Genomic DNA, 14,723 nt, shown 5'->3' on the forward strand with positions numbered 1-14,723 from the left:
TGCCTGTCGCACGCTTGGTACAGTCCCGCATTCTTGTTGCGCTGCTCGGTGGGGGTGCGCGGCGTCTCGCGTACTTCTTTCGTGACGGTCGTCTGGGCGAGGCATTCTCTTTGCCGGCCTCCGCATCGTACTCTGGAGCGTCGTAGCTAGAGAGAAAGCGAGGTGCCGGCATTCAATCCATAGCTATGTACTGCGCCGTCAGTCAGCTTTGCGTTCTTCGCAGTACCGCCACCGCTGTGCGCGTACCTGTATCGGCTATCGCATCATGGTCAGGTGATGTGACATCACTGCAGACGCTGAGATGCCTGTGAGAGCTCAGCGACCCTTTGGTGTTACATGATCAACGGCGACTCAGTCATTTGATAGCTTTCGACCGGCAACGAACCGCGGGTACATGGTCGGGCGTTGTGGACATGGAGGGCAGGCCAACGCGTCTTCGTACTCGACATGGCAGGCGCGACTCGGATGCCGCCGATTGGCCGGTCCCGCCGCCCCACGATACCCCACATTACGCCAACACCAACACCCATCCCACCGTCGCCCACGCCATGGCAACGTCCACCACCCTGTGCTTGCCCAACGCCACACTGATCGCATATCCATTACGTCGCTTTTCAGTTTAAGTCACTAATCTTGAACATTGCGCTATAGGATGTATGGTCAGAGATGTACGCGTCTTCTCTGTGATGAAGAGCACCCGGGACGTATTTTGCTGCTTTCCCGAAAGAGAGCAAACGCACGTGTACTGGATGACGTATCCGCAAGCATATGATCGGTAGTGTCATATATGACACCACCTTTCGACAATAGACAGTCCTGAGGAAAGGCCCAATGGTACGGTGGAAGACGGTGTTTGCACGGGCACATGTCTTTCAGCGACACGTGTTACGAGTATTCCGCCTTACCTCCCACAGAATTTGCGAACGCGGCGCGAGCCCATCTTTCCATCAATTCCATCGTTCGCGCAAGGCCCCGCTGCCACCAGTTGTTACCGCTGGTGAGGCAATCTTGTCAGGAGATTCTCAAAGCGGGGTGGAGTCTTTTGATCTGCCATAGTAATTGATGAAGTCAAAGGAATTGGAAGTAGGTGCCGTGACTGTGTGGCAGTAGATTTGTTTGGCTTCATTTGGTATTGTTTGTCTCTCGGACTGGACCCATCAGCACCCCGCCCAGACTTGTCGCTACGTGACCGCATCCTTCACTCCTATAAAAGGTAGGAATTAAGACACGTAACGTTCTATCACGACCAAAAGAACCCTCGATAACCTCATATCGCGAGTTGCCACTCCATTCTTTAACGCATGATCTTTGAATGCGGCACCTCTTATTGCCTGATACCGACCTAGGCTACTCTGGATCAGCTATTCTGTGACCATTTCGTCCACGTTTCATTTCTCATCTGGACGGTTAGATCTCGACATACTAGCGAGTGAGTTTTCTCTGCGTTTTTGTCCACTTCAAAGACGTCCTACGGAGCTATACTGAAGCGGGCAGGTCTTTCATCGTATCCAGTCAGTTCGAAACAGCTTGCCGAGCATACTCCATCACATCAATTGCGATGCCAAGGTCGTCCCCACTCCCACCGCCCCGACCATTCTACCAGGAGAAGGTGCTACCAGATCCGATCTGGGCTGGTACGACACATAACATCCAGGACAGTACTTTGGCCGCCATGGAGCCTCATGACGGAATGGTGGCAGTAGTACGAGCGGAAACAGGAACTGAGGCTGGGACGTACGCAAAGGTTCTCGCAAACCGGCTCGCTACCATGGCCGCGTCGAACGGAAGGTCGACCACCTGCCTCTCGGTCACTGGATCCGAAGCTCATGGAAGGGATCTATTTGCTCGCCTTACAAAGCTCCAGTACACGCCAGATCACCTCACCATAGTGATCGGGAACGACGTTCACACGGTAGCGCCCTACCAAGCGTTCTTGAACGGCATCCTTACCTCTCATGTAAGCACACGCTAGGAAGAGAGCAGACGTAGCTAACATTACAAGCACATGGAGGACACGACCCATCATTCTTTTACACGCTTGACTGCGATGAAGCAGGCGGTGTTCATCTTCACAGTCGACGCAGATGTCAAACTGTCAAAGTATTTCTTGTCTCGCTGCACAACGTTCATCACCTTGAGCCTGGCGGACAGCCCCGCTCTGCCAACACTACCTTCAACCGCTCCGGAAGCTTCAACCGCGCCTGCAGTCCTAGAAGTGGTGTCTGCCTTGCCTTGGGTGGAATGAGGCATTCACCGCTACCAGAGCTACACACGCTCTGAGCTCTTCATGTGGCGCTTCAAGGTCCATTCTTTCTCGTATTCAGGGTCGATCTTGGGCGTTTGGAGCCGCCTTCCAGTCTGCTTTGTTTGCTCGCGCAGGGCGACTACGGCTGCAGAAAGCTTCTGCAACCACAGACGATTGCCACCGCTGTGTTCATTCCCATTGGAGGCGGACGATCGAGACAGGGATGCAGTCGTACTCAGCTTCCATTTGTGCAGTCCCCACAGTCTTCTTTTTTCATGTATTTGTAGTCTCCTAGGCGTGGGTGCTGTGGACGCGGCATAGGTGGTTCGATAACTCATGCCAATGACAATCCTGCTACACACCCAGCACTCATGAACTTTGGCAAAGAAACTCTGGCTTTGTATTGCAATGCGACTGGAAGCCCTACATGTACACATGTCGTTCACTGAGCAGCTACGCGAGCCATAACGCGCCGCTAGTACCGACACTTGAAGCAGATTTGGTATTGGCGGAGCCCTGACTGTCCCTGGCGAACGATAGCATTGCACCCACTACGTGCATCTAATTCGATTGGCACATGCGATTGCAGGAGACATTCACATAATTTCCCCTCACGCCTCGTTTCGTGAAAGTCACAACGTAGTTATGGCAGCCTGTCTTTCGAAGCAGCTGCCGCAGACACCACCGTTGCGTGCAAGACCCCAGTGATAGCGCTCAACGCCTCCTTCGCTGGAACCCATTCACCATGCCCATTCACATTCTTGCACCTCCACGGGTCGTCTCCTGTGGGGCTATTCTCTGGGTTGCGAGGCTGCACCCCGCTCGGGTACGCTGGCGTTTGAGAAGCTTTTCACCCGTAAATAGCACAGCTGGGTGCCGCAGTGGTGATGGCCATTGCTGTATGCGTCGCATAAAGGCGCGCAGAGATATAGCTGCAGTGCCTTCGTCTCTGCTCGTGCTGCGCATTCCAGCAAGGCCGACGTCCACGGGTGCATCGGAGTCAGGATTAGCGATGTGTGTTCTCACGTGTGCGCGGTCTCACCCCCTCACCTGGGATTGAGCGCGCACACCTAAGCACGCTAAGGCGTTAGCTTGAACGGCTCACTCGATCGGGCGCAACCCCCCAACACTCCGCGACTCTTCACCTCGACCAAACTTCCACTCGCAACAACATTTCTGGCTGGATAGAGCTATGACTCGTCGCGACACCCAGTTGCTGGGCCACCACTGTTTCCACCATTCGACTCACCACAAGCCTCCAAGTACTTTTAATTCGGGGGCAGACACCACTCCACTTGCTCTCGAACATGAACCGACAGCCGCTACTCACTTTCGACCCGACGTCACCTGTCCCATCCAGCCCCTTTACTCCGACAACGCCACTCCTGGCAAAAGGTTTTGCAGAGCCCTCAGCTTAGATTATTGCATTAATCTCCTGCTAACTACATAAAGCTAATTCTAGTACTATATGTTAAGGTATATTATAACTTGTATTAAGCCTTATTATTCCTCTTCTCTAACTTAGCGTATTATTTCTTTATATCTATTTATCTAGAGATTGTCCTCTATATTATAAGTTTGTCTTTAGTAGTAGGCAGTAGCGTTTAAAAGCTTAGTATATAGGTAATTTTATCGCGTTATACTATAGTAGCTTAATAGTTGTAAGTAGCTTAGATATAAGTAAATAACTATCTATCTTCTTTTAGCTTATAAGCAGGTAGATTACTACTTTACTAAGCGCTGCAAGAGCTATATTTCTTACTCTTATTAATATTAGTAAGATCTTAGTTATATATTAGAAGGCTTACTTATATTCTAGTATTTATCTACTATATAATAAGACTCTTAGTATTTTCTATCTTAGCTTATAGTAGCGTTGTAGTAGTTTGTATTAGTATAGTTTAAGATAAAAAGTAGCAAAAGAGATTAGGTCTTTTTAAGTATAGAATATAGCTAGGTAGCTAGAGGCGAAATTTACTAAGATGTATTCTTAACTAATAGGCAGCATCTTATGTGACATTAAAAGACTGTAGCATTGGCAAGCCTCGGGCGAAGCAACTGGCTGTCATATGACTGAGTGCTCACACACGACTCGACCCCGACCCGGAAGAGCGAGAGGAACTTCGAATGCGGCCGTGCCCAAGCATACACCAATGACCGCGATGCCCTATACTGGTTCTACGAACCTTAAGCGGATTGGTATGAGTCTGTCATTGTGAGATGAGCGGGTTTTCGGACAGGGAACATGCATCGATGCATGCGTCTTGGGCCTTCGCGATCAACTTGACCGGGACTATTACACCGAGCACGTTTGTCTGGCTTCCGGAGCGCGCCATTGGAGCCACCTAGTCATGCTGCCAGTGACACGCCTAGTATGGCAACCAGGAGAAGAAGCTCAAGAATGCGCTTTGCGAGAGCGACATCACGGACAGTGAACTCAGAACTTCCCTTCTGGAATGGCGAGTGTGGCCAATCAAGTGACTTTTTACTGTGAGATCATGGGCCTCTTCGCCTGTAAGATGTGCATGCGCTGCCTTGTCAAGTTTCGGGTCCCTTACAGTTGCGACACCTCCGTCTCTGTTGACAACGTTTCCAGCAACCACCAGGGTAAGCGCGACTTCATCGCTGCACCCAGTCTCCATCATATTCTGCGCGACTTGAGCTCCTCTAACAGATGACGAAAAGCGTTCCTAGTTTCATCCCGCATTCCGTCTCCTCCGCTATGCGCTGCCATGTTCTCAATGAAGCCAAAGTTCCGTCGTCCCGTACATGTTAGGGTCTAGCCGGGAGACGAAAGGTTTGAAGAACAGATGTAGACGAGACGGAGGCAATGAACAGGCTAGTCTGGAGTCAGTTTTGTATTATCGAAGCGTTTCTGCAAGCCTTACCTACATTCATTCGAGACGGCCTCCCCACAACCCTCCTTATTCTTATCGTAGTCGAACCCGTAGACATGATGTGTTCGCGTGCGCATCGCTTACCGAGCATGGTAGTACAACTCATGATGTTGATGCTCGTAGGCTGCACGCTGATCGCTGCTGCTGTTGACCCAAGTCTCGTGGCCATATTGGAATGCGCAATGATTGTCGCTTGGACCTTGGTGGTTGCTGTTTACTGAATAGTTGACCGCAGCCTGATCATTGCCCGTGGCACGGTTGTTCTCTTCGCTTTGGCGAGCGCGATGGTATCGGGGGCCTCCATCCATGACATCCTTGATCCGGGCAATAGTCTCACCAGGTCTGTAGTCTCTGGTCACTCGATTGATGTGATCGTTCAGATGCTCGTTGATGTCATCGCTTAGCCTCTCATCCTCTCCGTCTTCTTCCGTGTCCGCTCTCCAGTCGCCATGATCCAGCGGAACACCATCCAGCCATTCGCGCAAGCGGTCGAAGTTCCTCGTCTCTTCATCGGAATTGATAGGCTGTTCGCGCTGAAGCGTGTCCTGTTGGTGGGCCGAAGGATCGCGCTCCTCGTAGCGGTCACGCTGGGGGGTGCCGCAGACCGGGAGCTGACCACCGCACTTGTAGTCCTTTTGGTGGTTGCTCTCGATCTTGTAGAGGCCTGAAGTAGCGCGAGCAAACTGGTAGCGCTTTTCGCCGGCCAAGCCGTATGTCATGTTCTTGTAGACTTCACCATGATCGTAGCCACCAGTCGCCTTGGTGACTGCCTCGATCAAGAGCTGCTCTGGACTCAGATTCATAGTATCCCCAACATCGCGCTCGGGTTCTTTGACTGTAGTTCCGCTCGTTGCAAGGAAGGCGGGACCCCGCTGGGATAAGCTGATCTGCCGACAAGCGATCGACCTGATCCCCTTCATCAGGTCTTTTAGCCTGTTGCAGACGAACCCTTGGTGTCTGGTATTGCTTGTCGCCGATTCTTGCTTCATGTTGCAGTGGGGTTAAAAGTGATTTAGTTTGCGTGAGGTGGCATAGCGAGACGAGGCCGCATGATGGTGAGAAGAGACCAGCGCGTGAGGTGACAGAGGATAATTGGCAACCAGGAAGGCTTAGCGTAAAAAGTGAGCGCGTACTAAAATGAGTCGGAAGACAACGTCAGTCGGTGAGTGCGCGGGTCGGAGCAACGAAAGTTAGTCTAGATTGCGGGTTGCCCAGGTGAAGACGGAAAGAGATAGCGTATCCAGCAACACCACGACAATCTGTTGCTTCGCCTCTGAGAGCATATGTCACAGCATCTACGACACGACTGCAATACATAAGTGAGTAAAGGGACATTGCTCGTTGCTCGTCATTATTGGTGATCCAGAAGCCCGAAAAGTCGCCCTTATCGCGCAGGGCGCGTTCCAAGAGACGATGCGATCATTTGCACACACATGACAACAGCACCTCAGCTCGTAACGGGTTGTGCTCTCCGCCCCAACGTTCCACCTCGACACTTCAGTTCCCTTCGTGCGTAGTGAAGTGGTGGTCGATCATGTCGATTTGATATCGCGGTTCTTGACCCGTCACGAAAGCCGACTAAGAGATGCGACGCGCGAAAGATGCGAGATCATCCCGCCAAAGAAAGCTCGACACGAGGCCTGAAAGCCTTCATTAACTGCCCACGAGAGCTAGCCGACACCTGGCTGTGCCGTAGCCCCGACCGAAATCACGTGGGCCATTTCGCAGAACATTCGTGCTACAGCCGTTCGATCATTCGAAGGCGCGAATGCCATCGAGCATACACTCAAGGAGCGAGAGACGCATCGCGTTCGAAGCAAAACTGAGATGCCCTCGCGGGAGGGTCCGAAAGCCGTCCTTGTTGGTGCGGTCGAGCGTGATGCGCACGCTTTTCTTTCCATGTCTGAACAACGGACCCTGTCGGCCCAGGTCTGCGAGTGATAGCTGTTCGCCCGTGACTCACTTGGAACCGACGACGAGATCTCATTCACTCGATCGTTCGAGGTGCACGAGTCCAAAGCGAAAAGCCGACTCCCAAACCAGCCCAGTATGTCTCTTGTAAGGTATCCCAGTTGATGCAGCTGATCCGCTACTCCTCTAGCAAGCAGAAGGAGATACTACACCGATTTTCGTATGAGTCGTCAAAGTTGATGTGGCCGGTGTGCTCTTCTCAAAGAAGCAGAGACGACCTTCCACTCGGCGTCGGGTTTGGCGAACAGGGTGGTGCGAGACGAAGTAGTCGTGCATGCTGGCCTTGCTCTTCTGGCCTCACCGATCAGGGGACTGTGCTTTCGATTTGGACTGAAGCAGGCTACTCGTTCAGTACGCGTTGCTTCGACATGTTATGGTTGATCTCCTTGGGAAGCTTGAGATGCGTCTACGCTGGCCGACTTCGCGTCTTCGTGATTGTATGACCCGGTGCGCTCCAGGACCACACGTCGGCGCGGGTATCCTCGCCCTCGTTGAGTCACCACGCCGCACCGTTCACCTCCATGTTCAGTGTGCCAGCCAATCGTCCCAAGTCGTAAGACGGTCAACGCGCGACAAGGCTTGTGTGAAGGGTGTTGGCTGTGCCTTCGATCGGCGCTGTCGGAGGAGTCATGGGCGCTGGTGTTATTGGTGTGCGGGAGCTCTGCGGTTGATGCGAAAGTCGTATGGCTTTCGTGCAGCCGTTCGGGAGCGTGTGCGATTGGTGGTGAGGCCTAGGCTGGATCGTCAGCAAGATGGACTCGAGATGGGTCGGTGGCCGTACACGGATACTTGTACAAGTAGTGCTGTCAAGCGGCATCGTTGGAGCGACCAGACCAGTGCGACGTGTTGTGTTGTGCGGGTTTGACAGCCCGAGTCATACGGATTGGCGCGCATTCAAGAAGGCCATGGGAGGCGAGCTCAGTCAAAGATGGCAGGACGCGTGCCGAGGTGGTCATGGAAGAAGGGGATGCTGCACCCCGCCATCATCATTGGCAAGGGATTCATGGCTGCCAGTACCTGGACACGATGTGGGCATGGTCGTCGGCGAGGGGGTATGAAGGTTACGGAGAGCCTGGCGAGTACGAAGCGCGCCTACAGGAGAAAGGGTGAGATGTGGCGGATGTCACTAAGACGTATGCGTGTGAATGATGGATGATCAAGGCCATGCCGCTCTAGGAGTAGCGTGACACCTCGCATCACGGCTTGCCCCGCATCCGCCGCGCAACCCCAACACCAGCACTTCCAAGGTTCCGATGCAGACTAGTGGCCTTCCCCGCGCCGAGGCCCAGATCAGCTGCAGGCTCCTGGCTCTGCGGCATCAGCACCAGTACCACCACCACCACCAGCCGCGCAGAGGAAGCGCCAACTACCCCGCGACATCACGACGACCCTCATATTCCAACACCTCACTACACCGCCGCATGTTTCATATCGCCGCCTCGCATACCTCTGCCTCGCATGCTGTAGCTGAATCGAGAGGCGCATTCCATTGCCCATGCAGCCCGCCACACCTGTCACCACACGGCCCCAACCTCGAAAACACCATGCATATACACCTGGCACATTCACCCATCGGCAGCAATTGAGCCTTCGGCCGTCATGAGCAGATGAGGAGGTGCGACCACACCCGGGGCTAGCAGGGCAGCTGGAGCGCTTGTGCCGGTATACGCGACCCTTCTCGGACAAGTGGCTGTTTGAATGCTGTAAGGCTGTGCCCGTGTGAGATTTCTATCGCGTCGGGACGAGAGCGGTACATGCAGTGCTTGCGCTGATAGCCACAGCCGCCACTGGTTTGCGAACCGCGTATGAGTGACGCCATCTCATGTAGCTATATCGTACACGTATCGAGCGCAACGTACCTGAACAGCAACCGCGCGCCAAATGTGCCCACCGGCGAAGACGATCTCAACTGCTGCCATTCTCGGTGAACCCAGCACGAGGCCGACATCAGGCTTCAAACACACACCGACAACTCCAACTTCTCCGAGGAACATGTCGACGCCAAGAAACGATACTGGTCTATGAATATCGCAAATCAGGAAGCTGGCACCTGGTCTTCCATCATGTCATGGACAAGGCACTAGCTCAACCAACAGGAGAAGACACACGGGTATTAGATCGCGACCTGGAAACTAGCACGTCGCCGTTGACTCGGTCTTGCTCTCAGCTCTTCCGAGTAGTAATGCGATGACATCCTGCCCAGCTCCGAGGCTGTACGGTACCATCTCTTACTGCTCGGTTGACGAGAATGCCACGAAATAGCTACTTTCCTCCACAGTCTCGCGCAACCGCACCAGGCATTTGCACCCCAACGGCTCACCCTCTCGAACACCTCATGAAGCGGCCCAAAGCTACGACATTCCCGCGAATCGGTTCGCGATCTTACTCTCCAGAGCGTGCGCGGAGTCTCGTTCAGAACGACACTTTCACAATCTCGCGACACCAACGATTCTGACTATACCCTAAATACCCTCTTGCATCGGCTGAGATCAAGACAACAGGCACAAGTCGTCTGAGTTTCGCTTTGGATGGTTGCTTGGGAGGACTGAGATCATGGCGCCGAGACTCCGGTGTCCAATATTGGAATTGAAGAAGACTGTATTGAAGACGCCCAACGTCTACTCGGAGTTTCAGGCACCTCCGAACCGTGCAACTCAAGATGTCCCTGCTAATGGCCCGACAAACCCGGAGCTTCCGCGCCGGCTTCTGCCGCTACCGCTACCTCTGGACTGACTCAACAATCCGCCGACACCATCAATTTGCGTTCCACATACACGATTGCTATGTCGCAGACATGACCACACTATATGCATGCTCGAAGCGGTCATTGCTGAGATCAGGGCATGACTACCACAAGTTGCAGGGCACTGCAAATGTGCAGATTGCAGTAACAAGAGCGCATATGCATTCAACGCTTACTGAACTTACCATGCTACTCTCACGCATCCTCCTGGATTTGGATCCACGGCCGCTCTCTTGTGCCGACCATCTCATGATGCAGTACACGGAAAACGCAGGGTGACGAGCTAGCAACATGAGGTTTACTGGCTAAAAATGGGAACATTTCCAATGCCACAATCTTGCGTGGGGCTTCCAGAGACCGTTCGAGTGATGAGCCTTGCCTCTAGATCTAGCACGAATTCAGTTGAGCATCTGAACGCCATTCCCGTCCCCGTCATGCTGTGAGCTTTCTGTCCTAACTTCACCATGTGCTTTTCTTTCATCCATAGGCATCAGGTTCTATCATGATGATACTTGGCTGTTTCGACCATCAATTTCTTCTCCATGCCTGACTTTCGGATTCTAGCTCAATGAGCTCGTCGCGCTTACATGGTCCTCGCCGTCTGCATTGTGTAGTCGATATTCACCACCAAAAGGTTGCAGCGACTTGTGCACATAAACACGGTCGACTATTAAGTGTAGTGCATCTTGGTTCAGGAGAGTTCCTTGGTATCAGCCATCCAGAACATGAGAGGGCGTATCTCATTTGGTCCATATTGCTCGACATCTTCCACGGCTTAGTCAAAAGAGCAGCACGGAACTTCTATAAAAGCTTACTTAAAAAAGAGTCATGCTTTGCGCAAAGTGATGAAGACAGTCTTGCGAGGACGGGGGAGGCGATAGATGCGGAAGTGCGGCTTGCTTCCGAGCAAACCAACGAGATGACGTTGGCTGGTACACCAACCCAAGAGGTACCAGGAGATCACATGCTACATTTGTACTTGAGTACCATTACAATCATTTTCCTGTTTCGTCGCACGCTACATGTCTTCTAATCGAGAAAGCAAAAACGCCAACGCCAACGCCAATGAGCACCCAACGCCGTCTCTGCCGTCGAATTCGTCCCCATTCGCAATTTGCATACCTGTCAAACCCCTCACCCCTTCCAGCTTAGGTACTACCGGAACTCGCGCATGGCATGTCTACCTCTCATCCAATCTGGCTCGTACTGCGGGCTTCTGGACACAACCCACTAACGTGGTGGGTAGAAGGTTACTAGTCCCACGTCCACCCGTTCCTTGATGAGCACACATGGTGGCGGATGTCGTACACGGGAAGATGCCTCCGCTGAGGGTCATGGTTGAGGTCAGAGCGCGACATGACGGCTTCATCGTCGCCAGATCCAGGCCCAAGTTCAGACTCGGTGCTGTCGGTACCGAGAGACTGATTTACGGATGGGCCGTGATGGTCATGAGGGGTAAGTGGGCCATTGGCTGGGGACGAGACCTCTTCTCCATAGTCGTTAACGTTCATTGATTCGAATTGCTGAAGAAGGCCGGTGTTGGATGGTGTAGGCACCGCGCTGGCATCGACTTGGTTTTGGACTGGTTGGGCGTCCATGTCGTCGGCGTAGATGAAGTCGTAATCAAGTGAAAGCGTTGAAGGCTCGTCCGTGTCGCCCTCGTACGCAGCCATCTCCGCATCACCAAGCTCGAGGATCCTGGCATTGTCTTCAAAGTCTGACTGTATGAGCACGTCGTCGAGATTGTAGGTTTCATTGGTGGCCCCACCGTTGACTGCTTGAAGGTATTGGGTTTCGCCCTCGTAAAGAGTAACTTCCTCATCATCCGAGGCGTGCATGCTGGCATTGTTGGCAACCTCTAGATCGGGTACCGGCTCCCGAATAAGGTCACTCAGATTGAGGGAGCCGATGCTGGCCCCGTCGTTGACAATCTCTGTCTCCTGGTTTCCATGGATCAATCGGTCAAGGTGCTCCAGAGTCTCGGACAATTCATCCATGATGGCCTGCGGGCACGAAGCGCGCAGCTGTACCGCGATATCCTCCAGATTCGTATGAATGATCTCGAGCGAGACCAAATCAAAGGTGGGGTACCGAGTGGTGCCATCCTGCACGAAATGCGAGATGCTCGCCCGGGGAAAGTGTTCGATCAGGTCGTTGGTAACAGAACAGCCACCGGCCCAGTCGCCGGGAGCGACCCATGTGCCGGCATCGATGTTTTGTACAAGGTCCTCAAACCGCGGATGACAACCCCAACGAGTGAAGGGCGGGCTTTCTTCGTCCTCGTCATGTGGTGGCATATGACACCGAGAACCACCTTCGTTGGACAGCGTGAACAGCTCATAAACTAATCGCCCAGCAAGATATGTCTCCACAGCGAGATACGTTCATGACATCAAGGGGTATCGAACCGTGGCTTATCCTAGGCAAAGAGCCCCCCAGCACTAGTTCCACAATGACCGCCCATGCGGGATGTCCGCTTTGCCGCATCCTCGCTTGTGGGTGTACGAACCCAGTGATCGTTGTGGGGAGACTCGGGGCTTGAGACTGCAGCTGTTCATAGAGAGGGCTCGTGTCTGGGACTGCGATTAGCGTTGAGAATAGAATTCCTGCGTAGTGGATCGAGAGTTCAATTCGGCATACGACATTACCATACCCAAAAAAGCGAGACCAGTTTACCAACGTATTTTGAATTCATCGAGTTTGTGTTGCAAGCAACAGTATATATATATAAGGATAAGTATAAGGTGCAGAGCCCCTGCAGCCTACTCGCGATTAGATAGTAAATTTTGTAGGGCTTAGCGCGCTAAGCCCCCGGCCGATATTTTAACATTTTCGATTTTTTGCTAAAGGGACACTTTGGTACTGTGTGCCATCAACGCGACGCCCATTCGCAGTTTACCAACAGATGATAATACTCTTCATGCGAAACCTGTGTGGGCTAGTACAGACGAACGAGAGTCCATTCCAGCGCCGTGTGATCGCCTTATCGTGTCAGCTGTGAGTGGGTCTTTGACCAGATGGAATTCTCGCAATCTGACGCGTCGCGAGCAGGGTGTGCCATATGATAAAGGACGCTGTGAAGTAGCAAAGCAATGGACGGATGATGGATATCAGGCAAGTGCCTGGACCTGTGTCCGGGCTTGAGGCGTTCGCGGTCAGCGCGGGGCCGCGCGGGCCAGCCGCTAAACTGTAAATCGGAGTCTTCAGAATGGGGTAGATGCTGCGCAGCGCTCGAACGCCAACACATGAGCATCGTAGCAAATACACCTTGCCGTCCAACATGTGACGAAAAGATCCCTCAGGCTCGAGCGCGAAAGACAGAGAACAAATCAGGCGTGGGGGGGTTCCGCACTGGTAGCCCACCCAGATGGACCCGGAGGTTAGCTTGGCTCCTATTGGTTGACTTCACCCCACCTCTCAAGCTCTTTGATGGCAGACGACGGGTCCGCGCACACTCACAGCGTCGAAGGATGACCCGCTACCATGGTCAAGCACGAGCGTGTTCAGAACGCCCATGGCAGCGGCATCTCAGACACTCGAGTCGACGTAAGTCCGGGCTACAACCAAGCTGTGGTCAGCAGGCTTCGGCGCTGATGCAACCGCCAAGCGTCGACGCCGACCCGCGCAACATCGCAACGGCGGTCTATCGAGATTCAGGCCGCGCCAATGTGGAGAGAAGCAGACAATGGCGGGTCAGGAAGATCGGGGGCAGGGAAACGCTCGTCCGCAACCAGTACGTTGTTTCGAAAGATATGAGGCTGATCAGTCCGTACTACTGGTCTACGTTAGTACTTTTGATCCGCGAAACATCGACCTTGGCGATGAGAGTGAAGATGAGCTTCTACACCACACCAATATCTCGGGAGACGAAGATTCCATCACCTTCCACATGGTTACGCGTGAGGCAGAGACAGGTGCGAACGGACAGGGAAGTTGCAGGCGACGAGCCCAGTGGCGCCAACGGTCGAATGGCGAATATCGTGACGTGGAAGCGTTCCAAGGTTCTGACAGGCACTAGGCCGGCAACGAAGCACCTTCACAACGAGCGGTCGTATGTTTTACCCGATGAGTCTAGTGGTTTGAGCATCTTTATCTACGAGCATTCGCGCACTGATCCGAATGCATTCCGTCACACCATGCAAGCAAGCTTCTTCTTTGCATGACACCACCTATTGCAGCCCCGAGCATGAACACGTTCTCCAGAACACCAGCACGGACAAAATCTGTTCTGATCCTCTTTCCGTTTCTCGTCATTGCCCTGCTTCACAAACTTCTCCGAACGGTCAAAGTCTTTCTGCGACGGGATTTTACATGTCTTTGCACAAGCGCAACATAGAACTTTGCGGTCCTTTAGCTGCTTGATAAGGTTTGCGATGCTTTCCAGGTCGCTAGAAGAGTACACCGGATGTTGTAATCGACGTGCGTATTTCGCGCTCGTATTTGCTGGTGTCCCCTCCTGAACATGACGATACAGCGCATCCAGATAATTGCAGAATTGCCGAGGTATGTCTTCATTTGTGGCCATTGGCGACTGGATGATGTAATTGATGTTCTTGATAGTTCTGCCGATGTCGGCTGCTGACCAAATCATGCCTCCTCGTGCAATAGAGTCGTCCAATGTAAGGACGCAGTGTACTACCGGATGACCAGGTCTCATAATAAGGGTGTCGCCGGGGCGGAGAAGAATAATTTCAACATGTTCAGCAGCTAGTCTCCACTATGCCCCCGAGGTTTCTAGTTCCTTCTGTTCCTTCTCAGTACATAGTCCAGTATATATAAACCAGGCACGGAAGCCGGTGATAGTTGTCAGCCATGTTCCATTTAGTACATCCAGGTGCCACCCAGAGAATGAAAACCGCTCTCCATA

The 14,723-nt window shown here is 52.9% G+C and overlaps 2 protein-coding genes across 2 annotated transcripts; both read right to left on the reverse strand.

Annotated features, from left to right (window-relative positions):
- Positions 1-5,222: 5,222 nt before the first annotated feature.
- On the reverse strand, positions 5,223-6,131 carry J4E83_009578 (uncharacterized protein; the record flags this gene model as incomplete). The annotated part of the gene is made up of 1 exon (XM_049336463.1): positions 5,223-6,131. The coding sequence occupies one exon, from the start codon at positions 6,129-6,131 to the stop codon at positions 5,223-5,225; it is 909 nt and encodes a 302-aa protein (XP_049184396.1).
- A 4,978-nt stretch (positions 6,132-11,109) lies between these two features.
- J4E83_009579 (uncharacterized protein) lies at positions 11,110-12,153 on the reverse strand (the record flags this gene model as incomplete). Its single annotated transcript, XM_049336464.1, has 1 exon — positions 11,110-12,153. One exon carries the CDS (start codon positions 12,151-12,153, stop codon positions 11,110-11,112), a length of 1,044 nt encoding a protein of 347 aa, XP_049184397.1.
- Positions 12,154-14,723: the final 2,570 nt, after the last annotated feature.

The sequence above is a fragment of the Alternaria metachromatica genome (assembly GCF_023757995.1).
Source record: "Alternaria metachromatica strain BMP 0045 chromosome Unknown scaffold_34, whole genome shotgun sequence".
Taxonomy (NCBI): domain Eukaryota; kingdom Fungi; phylum Ascomycota; class Dothideomycetes; order Pleosporales; family Pleosporaceae; genus Alternaria; species Alternaria metachromatica.